The sequence below is a fragment of the Epinephelus moara genome, chromosome 18 (genome assembly GCF_006386435.1).
Source record: "Epinephelus moara isolate mb chromosome 18, YSFRI_EMoa_1.0, whole genome shotgun sequence".
NCBI lineage: Eukaryota > Metazoa > Chordata > Actinopteri > Perciformes > Serranidae > Epinephelus > Epinephelus moara.
The window spans coordinates 29,651,190-29,666,682 of record NC_065523.1 but is presented as its reverse complement, the minus strand read 5'-3'; the positions used below and the strand labels follow the sequence as shown (position 1 = coordinate 29,666,682).

General features: G+C 41.2%; 1 protein-coding gene and 1 long non-coding RNA gene across 2 annotated transcripts in view; one reads left to right on the top strand and one right to left on the bottom strand.

Moving 5' to 3' along the window:
* grapa (GRB2 related adaptor protein a) overlaps positions 1 to 15,493 on the top strand; it is a 45,946-nt gene extending 30,453 nt beyond the window's left edge. Inside the window, exon 5 of the mRNA XM_050068667.1 lies at positions 14,129 to 15,493. Coding sequence (XP_049924624.1) covers positions 14,129 to 14,314 — 186 coding nt within the window. The 3' untranslated portion in view covers positions 14,315 to 15,493. The remainder of the gene's footprint in view (positions 1 to 14,128) is intronic.
* LOC126405115 (uncharacterized) lies at positions 49 to 14,909 on the bottom strand. Its single transcript, XR_007571556.1, has 5 exons — positions 14,781 to 14,909; positions 9,701 to 9,774; positions 4,681 to 9,046; positions 4,520 to 4,600; positions 49 to 4,411 (listed from the first exon to the last, which is right to left on the bottom strand). It is a non-coding gene; the product is annotated as an uncharacterized LOC126405115 (long non-coding RNA).

The following is a 15,493-nucleotide window of genomic DNA, read 5'->3' as shown; positions in this document are numbered from 1 at the left end:
AATGTCAATTTGCCATACACTACTCTTGCTATATTACACTAATAATAATAATAATAATAATAATAATAATAATGTTAGTATTATTATTATTATTATTATGAATAATAATGATGTGAAATCATTATAAAAACAATCATTTCAATAATAATGATGTGAAATCATTATAAAAACAATAACTTAATAAATTAGCCCACCAAAACAAAGTCTTATACCTGTTTTTTTTCCTTGTGTATATAAATATAAGTTGCATTTCAGTGTATATACTACGAAAGCAGAGAACGGCCATCCTCACAATTATTTTTTAATGTTTTCATTTCAGCATCACAAATTAATTATTTTATCATCTCAGGAAAACAAGCTGTGAAATAATAATTAAAAAAAAAAGAAATAATTAAATGTTGAGAAAACAAAAGGTTATTTTATTTTGTTACCTTGGAATAATTACAAAAAGGTTGTTTCCTCTTAGTAGGCTACTTGTAATGTTTATCAGAGATTATTATTGATCACATCGATCAAGATCAAGAATAAATAAGTTACATCAAACCCTAAAAATACTTCTACAAATATGCAAATCAGCAAGTCAAGGAGGAAATTAGCTACAGAGACCAAAACAGTTTTTTCTACCTGGCTGTAAACAATGTTAAAGCCTGAGGTTCGGTTTTTCAGCTGTCGCCACCTTGGATTTTTGGAGCTTTTAAACCAAAGCAGACAAAGCAAAAAGCACAAATATTTTATCAATAGACAATTTAAAAAAAATGGCACTTTATTAATGATTAATGATTTAAAAAATGTTGCTCAATATCAGAGATTTCTTTCCTTGCAAACTGTAAAAATTAATTCTGCTATCCCCTGCCTCCTAAAATATTCTGCTATTTTTAATTTGAGGAAACAGTCTTGAGGGTGTTGCTGTTTTGAATTTACTAAAATTAGTTTGCCTCATATTGTTTACACAACAGATCAGCATGTCGGCAGTCTCTTCTAAGAAATCCACCTTAACCCACAGCAGTTACGTAGCACAGTTTATTTTGTAACGTCAATTTTAATCTCCTCCCTAAACCATTTAAAACACATCTGTTCTTCTTGTCATTGGTCTCTTCCTTTTCCCTTGTCTCTTTAAGCCGCCAGAGATTAAGTTAAGTATCCGATGAGGTTATACAACACAGTGAAGCAGCGTTTGTTGTCAAATCAGTGTTTTTACAGATGTACCAAGCAGCCCAGGTGCTCGTAATTCATTTCGCCGCGACTGCCAGGCATAACCAGTTTTGTCTTTTGACAGCTATGGGGGCATTCCATATGTTGGTGAAATTTCTGGAGCTGTGACTGTGGCAGCAGTGTTTGACATAGAGGTGCAGCTCATGATGAAAGATCACAAGGCTGCCGTCAGCTTGGAGCCGAACCAAATCAGTCATCTTAGGCAGCGAGCCAAAGGGAGTGAGACAGAGAACTGATTTAAAAGGCTATTAATTACTGAAGTCATGATTAAGTTTCCATATGTCAAGTTTGGACAGAACATTTTTTTAGTTTCTTGGGTTTAGTCCACTTTCCCTTTGTAACTCAGACGCATCATGAGCCTGGTCGAGGTTTTCACTTTCATCTGCACCATTTATAAGCTATTTAAGTCATTTAAATTTGTCTCAAAGGGCCTTTACAGTCTGTACACACCCTTTGTCTCCTTTATTGTTTTAATGTACTTTACTTTTTTTGTAAGGTGAAATCGTTTGAACGTCGGTTACCCAAAGGCGTCTCCCAAATTTCCGTGAGGTTTAGTGAGAGAGAAACGAAATGACAGGTAGTTCCCATGATGGTGTCACCATGGGAGAAGCTGTTGTTGTTGCTTATTGTGAAGTCATTATGCAGAGAGGATCACGTTGCATGTTAAGTATTCCTGGGAGTGGCAGGCGAGCCGTGCCCGCGGGCGAACCCGCTTGCTTGCAGAGGGATGTGATCCACAGCGATCCTGACGTGGCAGCATGTTCGTATCGCTGTAACACAAGCCGTGTGCTAATACTCATCACATCAAGGCTGGCACCTGAGAATAGACAGTTGTTCATTAGGGAGCTGAACTGTAGTGTCGATCACTGAGAGCAGACGTATGTGAAGTGATGTGAGGGTTTATAAAAGGAAGGGTTTGACTACGGCATGGCTGTTTGGATGGCAATGTTGGTTAGTCGGTCTGTTGGTCCACCACTTCGGTCCAAACTGAAATGTCTCAACAACTACTTGATGGCTTGTTATTAAATCTTGTGCAGACGTTCATGGTCCTTAGAGGAAGAACCCTAAAATATCTGATGATTCTCTGATGTTTCTTTAACGACAGCACAAGGTTGACATTTGTGGTTTTGAGTGAAATACCTGAGCAAACTATTAGATGGGTTGCCAGGATGACTCGTACTAATTGTGGTGCAGGCTTGTGAATACACAGTCACGAATGGTAAACAAAAAGGTTAAACACACAAATTACTAGGGCTGCCCTCTAACAGTCGAACCAAACCTTAGTCAACCAAAAAGGTCATTTATTGGCAAGATTTCATTGGTCGCTTAGTTGCAGAAAACAAACAAACGTGAAACTCTACTCGGAGCTGCGCCTTGTCAAAATAAATCCAAACCTATATGACTGGACCATGTGGGAATTTAATTTGAAAGGACAGACACAGGAAGTGTCCACGCTCAGCAGTCAGACAGGAGTCAGGTTAATTTCCAGGGCTGGTACCTGCGGTTATTCCACAGGCTAGTTAATAACATGTCGGGCAGGAAATCCAAAGTGTGGGATCATTTTGAGAAGGTGAAGGACGAACCCAAGGTGATATGTAAACTCATCTTCATTGGTCGACTACAAACATGACGTATCATCTGAAACATGGAAGTAGCTACATGCCCATTAGCCCACAGCGTCATTAACAGGCGGCTCGCTCAGTGTGTGACGTGCACTTGTAGATAAAATATAGGCCTATATTAATGAAGGTTCATTAGTACGGTTTTGTATTTCTCTGTAATGTAGCACAGTGTTAACAATGTTACTGATACTATTCTTTCTCACACCTTCAACTCAAACCATTGTTTTTCGCCCAAAATAATTAAATTATTTTAAAGTAGACTGACATAACAGATGTAGGCTTCATCTCACTGTAGGCTTAACCTCTGGGTCACCCATTATCAGATTCTGTATTTTTATCACTAAAAGTTGAAGGACTGTAAATGTTATTTTGTGGTGTTTTCCTTTGAGAGGCAGGTGCAAACGTTCCACCAAAACAAGTTCCCTTCGACACTATTTCCCAAAAGCACCATTGTTGTATCCTGGGCTTAGTACCGTGCAAGACGACTGTGATCGGTTCATATAAACAGTAATAAGCCAGAGTGATTAAAGTCAAGAGCGCATACTCCACAGCAAAATCTGGGGACCAAAGGACCAAAAGCCAGTACCCTGAAGTACACTGCACAAAACACTGACTAGCAAAAAATACAAACAAAAAAAGACAACTGCTCGACTTGAGGCAATCTCAGTCAACTGAGTGGTCTTCAACTGACGATTCAAATCTCAAGGGGCAGCCCTAGCGTACTGCACTATGCTTCCTAGTGTCCTCAAGTCAAAGGATTAACAAGATGTGACAGGTTACAATAAGGTCCCATTACTCATAAGTAGGGTTGGGTATCGTTTGAATTTTAGCGATTCTGATTCTGATTCTGATTCTGATTCCGATTCCGATTCTGCTTTCCGATTCCGGTTCCTGACGATTCTCGATTCCGATTCTTTGAGGGGCGGGGTCATAAAATGTCAAATGCTTATTTCACACAATTTTTTTTTTTTTTTTTTTTTTAATACACCTTTCCTCAAATTGACTCACATTCAGTCAGTCATTCACATTCTGCAGGGAACTAGCAGGTATAAAAAAACAGAACAGAAACAGTTCAAGAAAATAAGCATATCTAAAGCCTTCTCAGGCAGTATATGTGAACGTCCAGCAGATTGTGTTTCCCGCATTAAAGAAAACTTATTCACCCGGTGTAAAGGAGGCCTGCATGGAACAAGCAGGTATAAAAACTCCCCACATTAACAGTTTTTGTTCAGAAAAATAAGCATATCTGCCTTCTCAGGCAGTATACGTGAACGTTCAGCACAGATTGTGTTTCCCGCAGTGGAGAAAACTCGTTCACTTGGTGTAGAGGAGGCCTGTACACATAAAAATGAAAAGGCCATGTCTGACAAACAAGGATACGTCGTTCGCATGTTCCACCACCAAGCAGCAGGGTCATCAGATGTAACGATGGGTGGCATATCCTTGTACATCTGCAACTCCTTCTCAACTCTGTCCTGGATGGATGTGGAGGTCTGCAGTGATGTCATCTTTACAGCATCTTCGTCAGCAAAAAGCTCCTCCAGTGGAGTCATCCTCACAGTTTTGCAGGGAGGTGGCTGCAAAACAAATAACGAACAAGCTTATCACAAAAAAGTTCAAGCATCCATATATAATAATTAAGATTCAGAATCTATCAAATATAATTTCTGCTATCATATGCTTACATGCTCCTCTTCCTCACTCTCCACTCCTTCCTTGTCGCCCTGGCTCCTCTCACCATCTCCTCCACAATCATGCACTGTTAACTACAGACAACATTTGGCATTTAGATAAAACATTGTAATGACTGAGGAGAGACAGTGTTTGTGCATGAATGACATTTCACCTGTTCAGTGTCGGTCAACTTTCCAGCCGCTAAGGTGAAGGGAGTTTCACGTTGTGGGACCAGCTTGTTAGCTTGAGCAGTAACGTTAGGCCGTAAACTCTGCGACTGCGAGCTTTCATCTACAAAAACACATTTGACGCGGTTGCTTATTAAATTTAGAAACTAAACAAACGTTATTTAAATCTTCAATAAAAGTTCACTGAACTTACCCGACTGCGAGGGCTCCGGCGAGGAGGTGCTGGCTGTTGGCTGCCGGGCTGACGCAGGAGGACGAGGCTTGTGAGGAGGAGGGAGGCCGGCGCAGCATGTCAAACACGGTACATTCTTTGATTTGTATACCGTGCTGCTGGCGAAGATGTTTTGCTATATTCGTGGTGCATCCTCCATTGCACAAAAATACGTTTGTCACAAGTGTTGCACTGTGCCGAACAGTCATCCGTTTTGACAAAATGAAGCCACACTTTAGAGCGCCTGCTGCGCTCCATGATGGCGAACAACTTAGGTTATACAGGTTCGTATCTTGTTATCAACAAAGAAAATATCTGTGTGCAGTCCAAACAGAACGGCGTGCCGCGAGAAGCTGGAGGTAGACGCAGCTGCGCATGCGTTTTTAACAGAAACGAGTGTGTGCGGCGAGGGACAACTTTTAGGAATCGAAAAGCAGAACCGAAATTAAAATTTCTTAATGATTCAGGTGGAACCGAAAATTCGGAACCGGTTCTAATTTGGAACCGGTTCTCGGGACCCAACCCTACTCATAAGAGCTGCATCCCATAACATGTGGTGACTAACCCGTCGCGCTCGTAGTAAACAAGATTAATAAGAAATGTCAAAATCCCACATGACCTCCACAGTCAAGTGTAACACAATTACCACTTCTTCTCTCCTCCAATTGTATCTGTTTTGTATTCACAGAAATTATGTGTATAGACTTAAAGTGTATTAATGTGAGTAAGTATAAAGGTCTGTCCATTTTCCACATAGGAACGGATCGAAAAATACTTGAAATCCAGTCTAAAAGCAGAGCTGCATTTACAAATGAAAAAAAAATTCCCAAGTTGCTCGGGGTGTTTGTCTTCTCTTAAACGTGTGTGGCCATTTTAATGGCTGTAGCAGCACTTTAACACCCTCATTCAGCCCAGAGCAGCTCTAAAACAGATGAGCACAACTTCCACATTTTGCTGCCACCTGTTTTAGTGCACAACACTGCAGATTGGGTCTGTTTGTAACCAGTTCTTTGGATCGACTTTACTTTTTGTTAGAGAATTAAAACCTTGCACTTCACTATCGGCTCACTGGGCTGCATGCAGATGCATCTAAAGGTGCCAGCGTGCAGGTGCTGCTTTGTGGTATTTTTGAGGTGAGTCAGTGCTGGCAATAGATCAAAACTTAAGGAGGAAATTAGACACAAACTCGCATGTATACATCCGTCCGTGTTTGTGGCATTAACAACAATGTATTTAAAACATTTCAAACAGGCATTGGCACTCTGGCAAGGCAGCACATTGCATGTCTTTCACTTTTCCCCTGTCTTATTTGTATTCTGACTCGAAATATTGGAGCCAAATGACTGCAGTAAAATGTCTTTACACAAGAAAACCTTTAAGAACGGGCTCCTAGTGGAATTGATGCATTGATTAAGAGGTTAATGATTTAAAAAAAAGAATAAAATATGTGCCAAAATATCAATATAGTTCAATATTTTATGCCCACATCATCAGCGCGAGCTTGAAGAAAAAATCTGATTGCTTGAAATGTGTTGCGCTCGTCTGAATCGTATCTTCTTTGGAAGCTGATCCACATTTATTGATCTCTGTGATGTGTGAGCTTTACTTCAATAAATCTGGTCCTTACGATTCAGGGAGCTCTTCTTATCCATCTCTTCATATACTTGCTGTTGTATAAGTGTAATGGAATAAAGTATAGTGTTAAAGTCAGGAGGATTTGGCCGTTCCACTGAATAATTTTGGTAAAAGTCTGATTTTATAGCTCACATGAGGTTCTTGCTATAAAACAGGGGTCTTGTTTTTCTCATAATCTCCATTTGTGCAGAGACGGTTTGCTGAGCAGCCAGACTGCTGCAGTATCTCACCTGGTGGAGCAGGAGACTCTGACAGGTTTTGATCCTAAAAATAGGTTTTTGTCTCACCGAGAAGCTTCACGCAAATTTAGTTCTTGTTTAGTAACTTCCTGCCTCACACCTAAACATTTTCACGCCTGCTCTAAATCACTGGGGAAGTTGCACAGTCCTCTGAACAAACGCAGCTGGAGCAGGTACGAGTTGAGAATTTAGCTTTAGGCCGTTATGATGGTAGTTAAACGGGAGGTAACGGCAGCCATCCCATGGGAGAATAAAAAACTGTATGACCTAAATACTGTCACAATCTAAATCTCTTTAATGTGAGCAGCTAACACGTGGAAACAACACCAGCTCCTTCTGAGCATTTTGGCTTCCTGAGAATTCTACTTTCCTATATTTGTACAGTAAAACAGTTTCTACTGGTGCACCACACACATTAATCTTCTGTTCTCGACTTACAGCTCAGTCACAAGAAGAAAATGTTGCCATTGTGCGTTTCTGCAAACCCCTATATGTCATGTTTAAAGTCGACCAATGAAGATGAGTTTACATATCACCTTGATAGACTAACGTTTGGTCGACTATTAGGAGGCAGCCCTACGTTGGTGAGATGCCTGCCAAGCTGCAGACCACTGTTTGAGACGAACATACAACTAAACAGTTTGTGATTTAGTGAGTCATCGCTGTTTTCCGTAGTTTTTCGGCACAAAACTTGTGTTTTGTAGATTTAAACAAAACTTGTGTTTTGTAGCGCCCTGTCACTGTGTTTCCAGGTGCTTTTTAGCTATGACTCGGTAAAAACAACCCCTTTATCGGATCACTATCCCAGCAGGAAAGGCAGTGATGACTGTAAAAATCAACTGCTTTTCGCGCCACTATCTCGACAGAAAATGCAGCAGTGACTTTGTAGAAATCAACCACTTTTAAAGGCTGTATTTCCTGCCGTGGTTGTGACCCATAAAGGCCAAAACATGATCTTTTTCTGACTATAACCAAGTGGGTTAGGACTGAAGACCTGGTGCAATAACCTCTGCATACAGTTATAGTCGCATACCAACAATAATTGCTCAAAATGCCTCTATAATTCATCCAAATCATCTTCCATCTTCACTGGATCTATGTGTCTGCCATGACTTCTGATAAACTAAACCAAAGTTAGACTTCTAACACTTCTAAGAAGTATGAGTACTGGATAATTCAGACAGATGCTGCAGTCCTCTCTGTTTTATAGCCATTTATTGCCGTTATAAAATTATTTTTATTTAGGACCATAACAGAATGTTTATGCTTGTTAATTTCATTGCTATTTCATACTCCATTTATTCTCTCCATTACATTTTAATGTGATGGTGTGCCAAGTTAGTCAATTTGCCCTGCTTTCTCAATGAATTAACAGGTATAAACAGTCACTGGTGTCTCTTCATCATATTTTGAAATTCCTGGTTAACAAATGGTCCTCACTTAACAACCCCCGCCCACATCCTCACAGCTGTTGTAGAGATTTATCCAGAGTGATAGTGTACTCACAAGCCTTTATCTCATCTTCAGGCTGTTAATGCCCCGTTACAACAATAACACTCAACATAAAAGGGGACCTATTATACTTATATTTATAATAATAAAATATAATATTCATATTGGTTTTAAATAATATGGTAAACATATGTAAAATTTCTCCCTGTGAGCAAAAACCTCAGGCTTCAGACTGTTTTGAATGCCGTTTCCATGTTTTTTTCCAACTTTTTGAGACAAACTATACTGCAAGTATTCAAAGTACATACTCTGCTACATGTAGCTACGTGCTAACATCAGGATAGCATGTAATCTTGGTTGCTGATGTTGTTGATTTCTCTCTGATTTCGGATCATATTCCTCCTGAAACATGTCCATTTGGGAAGATTTGAGTCGGTAGAGGACCATACAAGATGTATTTTTGGAAGGACTTGGCCTGTTGTTTTGTTTTTCTTTTTCGTATTCTCGATAAACCGGCTTAACTTTTTTCCCTGCCTCGTGTGAGTACTGTGGATCTCCAGAATAGGAAGATCCCAGGGTGGGTGTGTGTGTGTGTGTGTGTGGAGTTTACATGATTTCCCAGTGTCAGTGTGGGTATTCTCTGGGTACTCCAGCTTCCTCCCACAGTCCAAAGACATGCAGGTGTGAATGTGATCGTCAATGGTTGTCTGTCGCTTAGCTCCATTTTCTTTTTTTGCTCCATGTTTGAAAATATGTAGGCTGGATTCTGGTCCTTGTTTGATTTTCTGGTGTCCTGTAAGCCCATGCCTGTAACTGTTTGCATTACACAATAATAAATCATTCAGTCATTGCATTCTGTATTGGCCAGTCAACAAACCCAGGATCTGGGAACAACATTAATCGTTGCTTTACTCAGTTACTTGTTCCTGGTTACACACACATATGTACAGTAGACTTGTATCATTCCAACATTAGCACGCTGGCTGTGACTTTTCATGTGCTGTAGGTCACCGTGTTGCTCTGCCATGGCCGTGAGCTAGCATGTATCTGCATCAAAACATGCCCCATAGTTGAGGGTGGCGTGCTAAAGGTGCCGTGTTTACCTACATGGCTGTGTAGCCTCAGAAAAAGTCTGTCATTCCACATCAGATCACGGCAGCTTAGTCATACCTTTATATCTGTAGCCTTGTTTACTCTGCAGCCGTTTTAATGAGAGTTTTAAGGGGTAAACTGTACGTTCTCTGTCGTCTGTTTTAGCAGCACGATTGGACATGGAGTATTTCTGTCAAAACCTATTGGTTTGTGCCTTTAAATCTACATCCTGTGCTACTTACTTAGACTTTATTTTGGACTTTTATGAAATAATTTGTGCTTTAAATTCCTCCTGAATGTGTTGCTACAGCCTTTTTTCTTCAGTCTGGCAGCAGAACAAAGAAGACAGACAAGATTACACAAACTCCATCCTACCTTTCTCTTCATTAGCTTCCAGGATTTTTAGCACATCACCGTCATCTGACATTCAAGTCTCCCTGTAGGTGGGTCTGCAGATTAAAAACACATTCGAAACATCACATTTAGCTCGGATCCAAACTGTGTGTCATTTTACATAAAAATCATGGTCAGCTGGTCTTCGTATCTGCGGGGCTTCGTCTTGGCCTTCGGCATCAACAAAGCTCTAACGCCCACTGAATGTCTCTCACTCTGCGTGTCTCTACAAACCCCTACAACACAGTCGTCTTCACTCCACACAAATTACGATGCCAGAGAGATAACAGGAGAACTTCATTTGGAAAGATGCAGACCTTTTCTCGCCTGATACCTAAATTCCCGCCAAGTTCTTCCGTAACGCCCCTCTCTGTCTTTGCAACCTTGTTGTGTTATGCTCTCTAAAATATTAATAGTATACCCACTTCTTCAGTTACCAGCGCACCATTTCATCTTCGCTTCACACTAGGCAGTGACACTAACAGCACAAAAACACTAAAAAAAACTAGTTCTTGCATCACTCCCTTTAGACCTTTAGATTATTAAATGGATGCATGAAAACAGGATTATAGAGAAAGCATGTTCAATCTGTGCGCTGTAAATGTTTCATGACAACATTGTCTTTCTAATTCTTTTCCTCACTTTCTTTCACACCACCACATGATCAAAGTTTCTCTTAGTTTTCGACTATATGGGTCAGTTTCTTAGAGACATCTGGCTTAATCCGAATCCGTGCATCTCGATGCAGTGCGTCCGTCTTATTGTGTGGTTGGTCTTTCCACACTGATTCCACATCAGCTCATTACGTGGCACTAGATCACTTCTTATCTCACCATGGCAGGGTGGGAAATAATTCTGCCTTCTTTTTCTCCCCTTCAACATATCCCTAACGTCCTCGTGCCCCGAAGCTTTCTCTTCAAACACAAAGCCAGTTCATGCAAAACGTCGACCTCTTTTTGACACCTTGTCATTTTCAAGTGGAAACAGAGGCAGTGTCTTCTGTGTGTGTGTGTGTGTGTGTGTGTGGAGACAAATCTAGTATAAAGCTGTAGTCCATTGATGTTACAGAGTAATTTGTTCCACTGTCAGCGCTCGCTCTGGGTCGGAGCAGGCGCTGAAGAGGACGTTGATCACAAGGCAGCCGAGCGCAGCTGATACGGACAGACCATATTTCTCTTTCCAAACCGTTTGCTCCTCAAGAGCCGGCATGGAAAAATGAATGTGTTTTCCCTGCGCCGTGTGTGTATGTGCACACACATGCACATACACACCCGAGCAAATAGAGGCCTGCACACACATACTCGCTCACACCCAAATACACAATGTGTGCACACACTAACAAGACGTCTAGACTAGATCACAGAAACAATAATGGATAAGTCCATGAGGATTTTGGAGATTGATAGATTGTGTCTGTGCGTCTTGATCCAAATCCTGCTGTCTGGTTAGTGTGTGTATGTGTTTGCGTGAATGCCATTACATCAGGCCTCGCTCTAAGACAAAGCAGTCCACAGCAATAGCAACCAAAATTGCAACACAGTTACCTACACACACACAAGAAAATACAATATTGGTATTCCTTCCAGTCTCTCAGCTCCCTCCCAGTTCATATCACATCCACTTTTCTCCGCGGGAGTGCAACTGACAGCTAAGAGGTTAGTTAAGTTCAAGGCACGCTCCCGAAAATAGCCACTTTTATTCTGCCACTCTTAAACTGCTTTTACTTCACGAGTCAACAGAGATCAGAGGAGGCCGGCTATCGAGGGAGAAGAAAGACTCGACTTTTGTGGAGTCGTAGAATAAACACAGCGAGACAGAGAAAGCACAGCGTCTGCTGGCTGAATTGGAAGCGGTTCGCCACGCGCGGAATTGTCGTAAAGCATCACGCTTCTCACAGAGTGCTGGTTATAGGTGTGTGCTTGTAGGGGTGTGCACTCGAATCTCATTCTCACATCAGTCTAGACTTATTACCCTTCATCGACCTGACTCTCTCAGTCTCTTACTCAGTTTCTCTTTTTCTGTGTCATGACTAAGCAGCAAAACATTTTTATAACTGGGATCAATCAGCACAAAGTATTATTAGTTATCATCAAGTATTTGCTTTCATGCTCTTCTGTCAGCATGCTGCTGTCCTGATGAGACATTTCTCACTGTATTAATATTTAATATGAAAGGACTGACTGACCATGGCCTGGCTGAATAAATGTCAAATGAAAAAGATAAATAAAATATATTTGTACTATAAAAGAACAATGATTACAGGCCCCTTCACCTTAACACAAGAGCAACATTTGCAAAAACACTAAACCTGATTTGAACTCTTTGGAGCAAACATCTGGGAGTATGTATCCCGTGTGGTGTTGCAAACATTTTTTGTTTTGTTTTGTTTTGTTTTGTTGTGTTTTAGCCATAGATATAACAAGTGTCATGCTTCAAAGAAACATCACCAACAGAGAACTTCACCTTCTGTTTCATGGCTCTTGAATTAAATACTATCTCTCAAACTTTTTGAGAGTTGTCTTGAGTTGAGAAAAACAACCAAACTGACCACCATGAATTTTTCAAGTCGTCCAGTGGGGAATTTATTTTAGACCAACAGATGTTTGTGCAGTCCTTCAACAGAGAGAGGGCTTTGAAAGACTGCTTTGAATTCTTATTTTAAATCCATGTTGGAAATGTATCTGTGAAAAATAAAGCTTTATATGATAAGAATTATATAAGAAGTTTTAAGTATCTGTTTTGTGACTGGTTACTTCTAAGAGTAGACTGTGGATTTCTAAATTTCCCAGGACTTAAAATACACACTAAGGAAACGTGTAAATTACAAACAACAACAAAAATGATACGTAAAGATAGGCATTAACATAATTAATTAAGCTGAGTTCAAACATTAGGCTTTTTTCCATACCTCCTCTGAAGAACCTTAGTAGTTACAACACAGGAACACAAGACCCTGGACAGGTCACCAGACTATCACAGGGCTGACACATAGAGACAGACAACCATTCACACTCACATTCACACCTACGGACAATTTAGAGTCACCAGTTAACCTGCATGTCTTTGGACTGTGGGAGGAAGCTGGAGTACCTGGAAAAAACACGCAAACTCCACACAGAAGTTCTCCTCCACCCCAGGTTCAAACCAGGAACACTCTTGCTGTGAGTGTGTGAGGCGACAATGCTAACCACTGCACCAGCATGCTGCCCATTTGTTGGATCATTAGATTGATATTACTCTCATGTCTGTATGTTACAGCTGGAGCTACAGCCAGCAGCTGGTTAGCTCTGCTTAGCATGAAGGTTGGAAAGAGGAGGAAACGGCTAGCTTGACTGTGTACCTTCTCCTCGGAATTTTGCCTAACCTTGATAGCAGTGGCTAGTCTTGAGTCTCCCTGACTGGTTAGCTATGGATGCCAAATCCAAAAAAGTAAAAGTCTTGAAATAATTTGCTTTCACTGCCAGCTCTGCAAAGTTGAAGTACAAAATAATCATAAATAGTTCCCTTTACAGTAGGCAAAACACAGTAATGAAGGCTAATTTAGACTTAACAGGCTATGTCACCTAGATAATAATACTCAAATATGTTTTGTGGCTCCACAGATTATTTTCATTGGCAGCAAGGTGGTACAGTGGTTAGCATTGTCGCTTCACAGCAAAAGGGCTCCCAGTACAAATCCAGGGTGGGGGTTCGAACCCCAGAGTGGAGAAGCCCTTCTGTGTGAAGTTTGGATGTTCTCCCCATGTCAGTGTGGGTTTCCTCCAGGTACTCCAGCTTCCTCCCACAGACCTAAAACCTACAGATTAATTGGTGACTCTAAATTGTCCGTAGGTGTGAATGTGAGTGTGAATGGTTGTCTGTCTCTGTGTGTCAGCCATGTGATAGTCTGGTGACCTGTCCAGGGTGTACCCCGCCTATCGCCTAATGTCAGCTGCGATAGATTCCAGCCTCCCTGCGACCCCTAGCAGGATAAGCGGTTACAGAAATTAAAAAAAAAAAAAAAAAGGAATTATTTTTGGTCAAAAATTGCTTTTTTGATAGTAAAGGTAGCTGAGCCCTGGTTTAACAACATTAGAATTTCACATTGTGTGGATGTTAACATTATGATGTTTTACAGACGTTTGATTTTGGCCTCCATATAAATGCTGTTACTCTCTGTTAAACTGATGTTGGCATTAGACATCTGTCATTAAATTTTGGTAACCTGATGTTACAACAAAAGTTCAACAAAATATCGATGTCAAACAATGTTGGTGACCAGCTGGGATATTTAGTGCGGTTGATAACCACTGCCCTGATGTGTTGGGTAAAGTTCAGAGTTGCCTCAAAAGTTGTGAAGCTTTCATTAACCGTCTCTCTCCTTTTTTCTTCCATCCCTCTCTCCCTCTTCTTCTCCTTTTCCCCCTACAGCGTCCTCATCACGCCCACGCTCTCTTCGACTTCACCCCCCACCACCCATCCCAGCTACGCTTCCTGCGTGGCGACGTCATTGAACTCATTGACTGCTCCGATTCGCTGCGCTGGAGGGGCCGTTGCCATGGACATGTGGGCTACTTCCCCCCTGAGTACGTCCAGCCCATTTACCACTGCCAGTGACCTGGCACGTCAAACACAGAGCCATTCCTACAGGTTCATCGATGAGCTGTCTTGACCCCACCCTTCACACTGCTCCCCTGCGCTGCACCTGCCCATTCACTTTTGGAGAACTGACGAGCCGCAACTGAATGCCTCGTTATGTAACTGCCTCCTCCCATTTCCCCTGTGATAACCCCACCTGTCAATCACAAGCCTCGCCCAATCCGCTGCTACAGGCTCATCAATGGCTTCCACCTGATCTCATAACTCCACTTATTCTTTCATTATGTAATAAAAAAATGAAGATATGGACCTATACACTGTGGAGAACTCATACATACATACACACACACACACACACACACACACACACACACACACACACACACACACACAGACTGACAAACCCACTCACACAGCCCCAGGCATAATCATTTATTAGAGCTTATCAGCACTGGTGCAGGCTAAATAAAAGCAACACACACACCTGATGAAAAAAGGAAGGAGTGTGTGAGACCCATGGGAGGCTGTGGAGGAAGGGCGAGGTTTTCTCCGCTGAAGATGAGTCAGGATTTGCTCCAGTACTTTGCTGCCGTTCCCACGAAGAGATCCGGTGAGCTTAGCAGAGAGACACAGAGAGTCATTGTGAATATTTGGGGCAGACACTCCGAGGATACTGACACAGCAGATTCCTCTCTCGCTGGGCGGGTGTGTGTGTGTGTGTGTCTGCGGAGGAGTTTGTGGGTCTGAACAAATGTAACTGCAAACTTTATGTATGTGTCTGTTTATTGTGTGCTAAGGGAAAGTGAATGAGTGTGTGTATGTGTGTGTATATATGTGTGTGTGCTCTGTGGACCAGTACAGGAGGTTACTGTGTGTAAGTGACCAGTGAGATAAACACTGCCCAGACGACACTTTGTTTTAAAGCACACCGCTTGAAATGTAATTTGCTCAACTCAATTTAGGAACCGTTTGTTTGTTTGTTTGTTTCCATGTATTTATTCTTATTCATGTGTAATCTTAGAATACATACAGTATATTACGAGTAATAAAAAACATTGTATAAAGGTTTTTGTTTCTGTTGCAACGAATAGTTTAAGATGCCACATTTTATGTGATGAACAGTGAGAAGTTGGACCGGTCTTCCTTAACATGTAATGACAAATCATTTAAATAAAGTGATACATTTACCTCTTTGAA